This window comes from Dendronephthya gigantea, unplaced genomic scaffold (genome assembly GCF_004324835.1).
Source record: "Dendronephthya gigantea isolate DGI-Jeju-01 unplaced genomic scaffold, DenGig_1.0 000019F, whole genome shotgun sequence".
Lineage (NCBI taxonomy): Eukaryota > Metazoa > Cnidaria > Anthozoa > Malacalcyonacea > Nephtheidae > Dendronephthya > Dendronephthya gigantea.
In genome coordinates, this window is record NW_021163029.1 from 307,354 (window position 1) to 316,353 (window position 9,000).

At 35.9% G+C, this 9,000-nt stretch overlaps 1 protein-coding gene and 1 non-coding gene across 2 annotated transcripts; one reads left to right on the forward strand and one right to left on the reverse strand.

The window, feature by feature from the left end:
- Positions 1 to 7,889, forward strand: LOC114521124 (luc7-like protein 3). Its single transcript, XM_028541536.1, has 9 exons — positions 1 to 166; positions 278 to 344; positions 1,562 to 1,601; positions 2,425 to 2,563; positions 3,271 to 3,357; positions 3,470 to 3,568; positions 4,544 to 4,708; positions 4,797 to 5,434; positions 6,759 to 7,889. The coding sequence occupies exons 1-9, from the start codon at positions 68 to 70 to the stop codon at positions 6,787 to 6,789; spliced, it is 1,365 nt and encodes a 454-aa protein (XP_028397337.1). The 5' UTR covers positions 1 to 67; the 3' UTR covers positions 6,790 to 7,889.
- A 495-nt stretch (positions 7,890 to 8,384) lies between these two features.
- Trnaa-ugc lies at positions 8,385 to 8,457 on the reverse strand. Its single transcript has one exon. It is a non-coding gene; the product is annotated as a tRNA-Ala (tRNA).
- Positions 8,458 to 9,000: the final 543 nt, after the last annotated feature.

A 9,000-nucleotide genomic window follows, 5' to 3' on the forward strand; every position in this document is an offset into this window, starting at 1 on the left:
CAAGTAATCAACATGAAATGAAAAGTATCGTTTGACCTGCACGTTTTTCCTTCTTCTTGGTTTAAAAATGCTTTCTCAAGCGCAATTACTGGACGAATTGATGGGCAGAGACCGAAATCTGGCCCCTCAAGAAAAGAAGTGCAGTCTTCATTGGTCCGATCCAAGTGTAAGTAAGAATTTCGTTAAGATTTACCCCGGTTATTGTGGTATATATTTAATAGCCTTGGAATATATATGGTGCTAGTTTTGTATATACTGTTTTCGACAATTTTTGTAGGTTTGTAAAATGTACCTGGCTGGTTTTTGTCCACATGATTTGTTTACTAATACGAGATCTGATTTGGGTAAGTTTTTATCTTCTATTTATAAATAACGAGTTATATGCTTTCTAGCAGAGTCAAAGACTGATTGGACGTCAATCTAAGCTATGATCTAAGGGATAGGGATTTGGGATGAAGATGAATCATGAATGTAGATTTTCTTGTCTATCAACAAGTGAAAAATTGTAGTCTAGTGGTTCTGGAGAACAAAATGCTGCCAAAAGTTTAGAAACAACATCACATTTTTTCAGTTTCTAAAAGAATTAGGTATCTATTTTACGAAAAAAGACAAGTTGTCGTTGAAATATTTAGACAGGTTCCATAACTGGTGAAATTTAATATTGAATGAAAATTTCTGTGAAATTGTTACTGTGGAATTACCATGTGAAAATAACAGAACACTTAATGATTCACACTCATAAAATAGTGAGTTTTGTTTCTCCTTAAGTCCCATTCTTTCTTTTGATGCCAACCTTACAACAACTAGTTTATACATTTAACAAACACAATCACCTCGCAGTGATAGACAAATAGGATTTCATGAAATAATATATCTCATAATTTCTTGAACTACAAAGGTATACAACTTCAGAATGACTTTTGTTAGCTATTGTATAGCTAAAAAAGGACCCAAATTTTGTGGTCTTCTATCAATATGGCCTGAAATAAAGTGTGTGTGGGTATCTGAAGGCTTTACCAGATAAAAAACTATGTTTTAAGGAGGAATTCTTTTGAAACTGTTGAAGCATTTTACTTTCAGGGAAGATGACACATTTTTCTAAGCTATTAAAAAAAAATGTTAAAGTTATATGAGTTTTATCAGTTCCAATTCATCCAATCAAATTTGTCATTATGACTTTTTTAAGGTTTGACATTATCACCGTAAGGTGATATGTTTATCACTGTAAGGTGAATGTTTATCACTGTAAGGTGATATGTTAACCGAATCCTTGTTTGGGTTAGCAAGATTTATCTCTTTCAGTTTGCAGCCTGTCACTAAATATGTAACTAATTGGTACAAACATGTCGTACAAATGTATACAAATTTTGCATGGATATTTTTTTCTGTACTTTGAAAACAAAATTTTGTTCATTTGACTAAATTTAGCATGCTCTCTCTAGAAAATTTTTTTTTATCATATACTCTTATCTATCATATAGAGTATACTCTTTACAGTATCCCTTCAATGTACCAATGAAGAAAAACTGTATCCTTGTTATTTATTGTTTTATATTTTTAGGTTTTTGTGAAAAACTGCATGATGACAAATTACGTGAAGAGTAAGTAATCTTACAAAATATTAATTGTGTATCAAAGTAATTCAGATCCAAATTTGGCTTCTAATAGTTATAACACAGAACTTTTTAAACAAATTCAGTTAGGTTTTACACCATTGTTATTGTCAAATATCCTGTTTTATTTGTCTTTAGTTGGTAAATGAGGAAGTATTGGTTTGCAAAATAGTTAATAAAAATAATTTCTGCCAATGGAGCCTTTTCTTTAACTGTTGCTTTGGAATGTTAATCATCACTGAAAATGAAAGCTAAAATTTAACGAATCTGTACTACTTTTATCCAAAACAATATTGTCAGTAAGAGGTTTGCTTCGTTTTTGGGGTGATACTAAAAAAGATCTGTTGCATTACCTGACCTACTAAAAAATCAGAACTTACTATTTTTATATCTTTTGGAAAGAAAATTATTTACTTCCAACAATGGTCTCATTCCTGTAGTATTCTGTGGTCCTCTGAGAAAAACGTAATCAGCTCAGAAAGAGATTTCTGGAAACATTTAATGTATTATCTTGTACTGTACGACGTGAAAACGTTTAAACAGAATGCTAGAATCCTAAATCGTAACAAGTGGGACTTGGTAGATTTGTTGCGGAAACTGCGGTTTTTGCATTTATTGCTACCACGCGATTCTTAAAAATATTAACAATGATGGATGTCTTTTATTACCTGTAGTACAAATTGTATTGTTTACGTTTTTGGTAGTGTATATTTTCAAACTTTCGTTCGAATTATTTTATTATACTCATTGTCTTTACGATCTGAAATAGAATTAAAGTATTTGTATTTACTATTCATTTCATTCATTTTAGATACAAAACTTCCAAAAGATTTGGTACCATGGGATATGAGGATGATTTCTTGCGTTATTTACAATCGCTTTTATCCGATGTTGATCGTAGAATAAGACGAGGTCATTCCAGACTTACAACCACGCAGGAACTTATGAAAGTATGCTTTATAAATATCAGAGACTTTTAATAAAATGTACAGCATTAACTTGTACAATGAAAAAACATTAGAGCTGCTCCCGATAAATCATTCATTTTTTTTACAAATGATTTTACCTCAGAGTTATCGGATAATATACAACGCCATGCACAGTGCAGTATTGTTGCGGGAATGCAATTTCAGTCCGGATTAGAAATATTCTAAAAGATGTTTAGTCTAAGCTTGTAAGCTCTTTCTAAAAATACATTGGTAAAAAGACTTAATGATTTTTAAAAATCTTTGTAAAATGTAAACACCAAAATATAAAAGTAGGACCATTATGTTGAACTATTTTTTCTGCCATTTCATACATTTCTACAGTTTAGTTTAAGCGCAGGAGAGTGCGCGTAGAATCTACAGATGTGACAACGTTCATTTTCCACTCAGATTCAAAATGTTTGCACTGACTGGTATAACCCGCAAATATTTAGTAAAAACGTTAATTACAAACCACTATTGTTACATATAGGTCAGTGACGTCCTATTTCGTTGAATTATATAATAACACAATTAGATCGATTTATGCCACGAATTTGTTTTACACAACGATTAATCGATTTCGCTTTTAAATTGAATGGGGCAGCCCTAAAAAGACTTGTATATGGAGGTGGGCAAAAATTGGAAATCTCTTTTGTTGAAACTCACATTGCATCCATCAAAACGTTCAGGAAAAGCAATTAGGAAAGTTGAACACAGACACCGAAAGAGAAAAGGAGGCCCAACTTACAGAAAAAGTTAATTCTCTCGTGGAACAGGTAACGTATGCATGCGATTACTTTTAGATAGACTTTATTTAATTTTTGGAAGCCAAAATCAGCGTTAGTCAGTTATCAAGCTCTTTTTGAAACATCTTCATTTATCATTCAGGCGGAAAAACTTGGTTGTGAGGGAAAAGTTGAAGAAGCACAGGGGGTGATGAAATTAGTGGATCAGTTGAAAGAAGAACGTGATCAGCTTACATCTAAGGTAAAGGTTTTGGGAATGTATTTTAGGAACTAAGTGTATTTTTTAGTATTATTTGAAATCAGTAATAACAGATTTTGATTGTTTGATATGCAATGCCATACCCGTGCACACAGCTAAAATGAAGCAGAACTGGACAATGTTGTATACTGCACCCTGGAGCATATAACAACGAAATAATTTATGTGTTTATGCGCTTAGCTGAGCCTGCACGTGGGTTCTTTTTTGCTGTACCAAGTGAACTGTAATAAATAACTGGAACGATACCTCCTCATTGATTTTGTGAAGCCAAAATTCGCGGGACTTTACTTCCAGACACTAGCAAAGAACGACCGTCTTTCTCCGCATTTCCAAAAATAGGTCCATTGAATGCATTCTACTGACATCACGAATGTCTCAGCCGGCTGCGAGTACCAATAAAATAAGATCTTTATCTCCCTAAACATTTTTTTGTGAGTTTTTATCAGATTTTACGAAATAACAACAAAATCGTTTTGTTTTTGCCTTGTTTGTTTTTGCGTGTAAAGACTGGGGGTGACTTAGTTTCAACTTCCCGTCAGAAGGTAGTGTTCCAGTTATTATTACAGTTCACTGGTTGTGCCAGAGTTCTCCTAATTGGTATTGGTGTACATGCATGGTGCATGTAAATATTAGTCACCTTCATTTCAGACCTTATTTGACCTCCGGAAGGAGTGAACCTACTTTCTGTACGATGCCGGTAAACTGCTCTGGCTACATTCAGTATTCACCCTCCGCGAGCAAGATTCATTTGTGACGCGCACCATCACAAAGATTTCCCATCAGTTTAACGTTGTAGTCTCGAATGATAACAAGTTTTAATGAATGTATCGGTGCATTTGTAAATATTACTGTTACCATTGCTTTTCGAAGTCTTTATATATACTTTGGGGCTAATACTGTTATTGGCGCAAATATCGCTAGTATCAACATTTTAACAATGTATATTTTAAATTACAGGTGAAAGATCCAAGCTTCAATGGTCAAGAAAAATTGATGGAAGTGTGTGAAGTTTGTGGTGCATTTCTTATCATCGGCGATGCTCAGATCCGTGTTGACGATCATCTGCAAGGAAAGCAACATAAGGGCTATGCACAGATAAAAGCCGCTGTTGAAGAACTTAAGGTAGCTTGTGTTTCTAATAGCGATTGTGTAAAGTGCTATTGTAGGATTGACTTTATACTGTTTCTTTATCGGTGAAATGTCTGTTTAGAACCGTCCGTGGCTAAACAGAGCTAAATCTAAAGATTCAGCTGAGGGGGACAGGGAAAAGAATTCTGATCGAAAAGATGCGCGCTCCGACGATAAACGTTCAGATAGGGACCGCGAACGACGCCGGGAGCGTGACGGCGATCGCCGAGATCGCGATGGAAAGGATCGTGACGGTGATCGCCGGGTGACGGGTGACCGTGAACGAAGAGATCGTGACCGTGATAATGATCGTGATCGGAGAGATCGTGACCGCGATAGACGGGACAGGGATCGTGACCGACATCGAGACAGGGACCGCGATAGAGATCGCCGTCGTGATCGGAGCCGAAGTCGGGACCGTGACCGTGACCGGAAGCGAAGTAGTCGTGATGATGCCCGAAGTCGTAGCCGGGAGAAAGACGACAGTCGCCGACGAGGTGACGATAGTCGCCGAGACAGTGGGGAAAGTCGCCGGCGTGATGACGACAGCCGCCGAGAGTGTGACGAAAGTCGCCGAAGAGATGATTTTAAGGAAGAGAAGACTGAAGGTAATGAAATACAGGGTCAAGAAATAAGTTCTTCGAAAGATGAAAAAGTGGATAAAGGTGCATTAAAGATGGTGGAGGATAAGATCCCGCAAGGTAGTCAAGATGACACCGGGTAAGTTGGTTGTTGTGTTTAAACTTGTAGCCAACAGAATTGAACAAGTCTGCTGGGGTCCGGTCTGCTCTTGGCAAATAAATCACTCATTAAAAAGAAGGTGCTGCAGGTATTACTTTTTCCATTTCTTTACTCATTGGATCATGCTCTCGAGGCCTTGGTCAGGAAAAATTGTAGAAAAATAAATTCCTCTTTTATTACTGGGGTTGACTAGTGATAATTCTATAGATACTATACGTATATGTATTATGTAAGCCAAGACAGTATAACTTCCAGTCTTCGAAATTAATTGCTGTATTCAAATTTGGAAGAGAAGGTGCTGAGTTTCACATGGAGAAACATCGAGTTGTTCAGCCGTTTGTTCTCCGAGAGGTACAAAATTTCCAAAACTTTTTTTTGGGTTTAATGTTTTAGGCTATATTTAGGTGTTTACATGTAGTGCTATTTTTTCGACCTACGACATATGTTCTTTTAATTCATGACAAGGTTGCGGAAAACACTTAGAACAGAACACCTTCTGATTCCGTGTCAAAAATTGGTTACAAGTATAAATGCAATCGGGATTACAAAATGTCCTGAATTTTTCTGCTATAATTTAGTTATACCATGATTTTTGAAATGTTGATTGTGATGACATACTTAATGGTTATGACTAGCTTTATAATGGTAATCATGCAATGTTTAATTTCATACCAAACAGCATAATAAACCAGCAGTATTTTTCAAGTCAATGGAATACTCAGGTATCATAACTTTATAATATCACCTGATTGTTTACTACAGGAAACGGGAGGTTTTTTCTGTTGCATATGAAACATTATATGTAGTTAAGCTGATGCTATTAAAACTCCGGGGAATTATTTTACTCTGCTTATAGCTTTTCATCCCTTCCTTCAAGAGGAAGCATGCAGTTTCTCGTAGCTTCGTCTCTCTTACCTTGCAGTATTTTGTCCAACCACAATCTCCGTCAGGTTTGGTTGTTCAAAGTTGATAAGCAAACGGATAAGCAAAGTTCTAAGCTAAAATTTATCATAAATTGACCCAAATTTCCTATATAGAGCCTTCATTTTTTCGCATCTCTTTGTGATCTAACTGTTCTAACCTGTTGATTTATTTAAATCGCCATTTTAGTTTTCTTTAGTAATCAAATTGAAAAGAATGTCGGATATGAAAATATTCCTTAGCAAATGCTTGTAAACATTTGGAACAACCTAACTGAACTTGTAAAGAAACTAGGAACACTTGAACAAAGAAATGAATAAAATCTGCTACCAGGATTTACATGTAAAAACTAACTTAACCTCAATATTTGTGTTTCATTTAGTGTACCAGAAGGGCCCAGCGACGACATGTAGAGATGACGCTTTGTGGTTCGATGATGTCTTTTTCTTGAAAACGTGGTTAGCTATATAATCCTCACAAAGTTTAAAGAACCTTAGAATGTTCGTGATTACTCTGTAGTCCCTAGGTTACCTTGATTTGCTGTAATCTGTCATTTAGATTTGGGAACCGGTTCGTTAAGTGATTTTAGAAAGGGACAAGCTTACCTCTCATTCAAACACCAAATGCATTTTAGTGTTTACATATTAATCATGTTTGCGAAAGTAATATCACGTTTATGGGTTCATTTTTTATTGTTTTCATATCTTCCACATCCGCGTAAAACAGCAATACAATCTTATTTGATTTTGACGTCACCGGAGGTTGAATTTGGAAAGAAACTCACAAAACGTGATATTACAAAGTATAATAACCGCCTATTTGATCCACGAGAGGCAGTATTATTAATAGTATAGATTGTTAGCATATGTACATTGTTCGATGGTCTTGTGATTTCTATTAAATAAGAATTGTTCCTTAGTGGTGTTTAGTAAATATCATATAATGCTTGGCGACCATTTTATAATAATGTATCTTCAAACACGCTTGAAATATTCTAGAACTTTCACCTTTAACTTGCGCGATGCGTAACATGTAATGATGGTAAACTGGAAGTGACTTTGATTATTGTCACAGTTGATGCAGTTGGTCTTATGGAAGATTGAGCTGAACATAGGTTTTATAATTCGTACACGAAATCATTCGATGGCGAGTACATCTCGGGATTCATAGTACGATCACGAGTAAAATTTGTTTGTATCCACAAATGATTTTAATTACCAGTATTTACACTTTACAAATATGGATAGCAATATCTGAATTTGCAACTTATATAAGCACCTTCGACTGAAGTCCCACTTCTATAGCAAATTTAAATTTTTTGTATTTAGCATTTTAATGGTTGTTGCGTTAAGTCCGTTTTCCACCAGGCGAACCTTTCGCCGCGAAAAAATAGAAGAATCGCTTTCTATACTTTTTATCTGTTCGTGCGAATATTAAAATTCGCCCAGTGGAAAACAGGATTTAATCATTTCTGAACAGAACATTCTGAACAGTCAACACTATTTTTAAACGAGACGCTATTGTTTAGTATTGATTTAGATATATATATTCGATTTGTAAAAACTTATAAATGATCATTTGGTTATCGACTTATTGATACTATATATCTTTTCGATGGAACTGGGGACCCTGGGTACGAGGTTGGGGCGTGCAGGCAATCTCGTTTCCCGAGCCCGCGATTCCTCTGACGAGAAAACAAAAGCTCCGGGATAATCCAAACCGGAAGTTCCGGTTTGTAACGGTATTTTGTATTTCAAAATTGAAACGGCGTGAACGACCAATCAGATTTCGATCATCCCAGAGCCTTGGTTTTCGTGGCAGAGGAATCGCGGGTTCGGGCAACGAGATTGCTTACTAGGTAGTTTTTGTCCCTGGGTACGAGCTTCCCTAACATTGGTTAGCATATAAATTTCTATAAAGACAGTGGTTTATATTATAAAAAAGGGGTTTTCTTGAAAAAAGACCCTATATATCTGTGTTGAGGAAAATAAAGCAAAGTAACGAATTTTGGAGGATGCGGGCATCGATCCCGCTACCTCGCGCATGCAAAGCGCGCGCTCTACCATTTGAGCTAATCCCCCCGACTGCTGCAATTATGTGATATTTAATTAAAATAATTCTGAAGATGAAATATTACATTAAGAGTACTTTACTGCAAATTCTAAAAGTCTTCTAAAATCACAAGGAAAAATGTGGCCGCGGTGCTACAATCTCAATGACTACTCGCCCCATATCTAATTATAATTTAAGCAACTGCCTATAAAAACGTAGAAAAAATAAACCAACAACACGAACAATCAACATCTGAACTTTCTCTGACATTACTCTCACCATCCTTCTGGTAATTACCCTGATCAAGGACACAGTGGTCTAGTTCTTTGTTATCAAAAGTTGATATGCACTCTTTCACTTTTTGACCACCTTCGCCCATTATAGAATAGTTTAAATCATCTAAAACAACCACCATCAGGGGCGGCGAACATAATATATTTTGGGGGGGCTAATTTCACGAGGCGCCACCATGGTTGGCGCCGAGCGAAATTTTTTTTGAATTTCAATGCTCTAGATCTTCGGAAATGACCATTTCAGAATGTTACTTGCCACTTTCATCGTAATTTTTTATG

Excerpts from the sequence above, each read along its gene's own strand:
- LOC114521124 (XM_028541536.1), top strand. The coding sequence starts at position 68 with ATGCTTTCTCAAGCGCAATTACTGGACGAATTGATGGGCAGAGACCGA. Across the intron at positions 3,358-3,469 it reads TTAATTCTCTCGTGGAACAG|GCGGAAAAACTTGGTTGTGA; the intron begins GTAACGTATGCA and ends TTTATCATTCAG. Across the intron at positions 4,709-4,796 it reads CCGCTGTTGAAGAACTTAAG|AACCGTCCGTGGCTAAACAG; the intron begins GTAGCTTGTGTT and ends ATGTCTGTTTAG.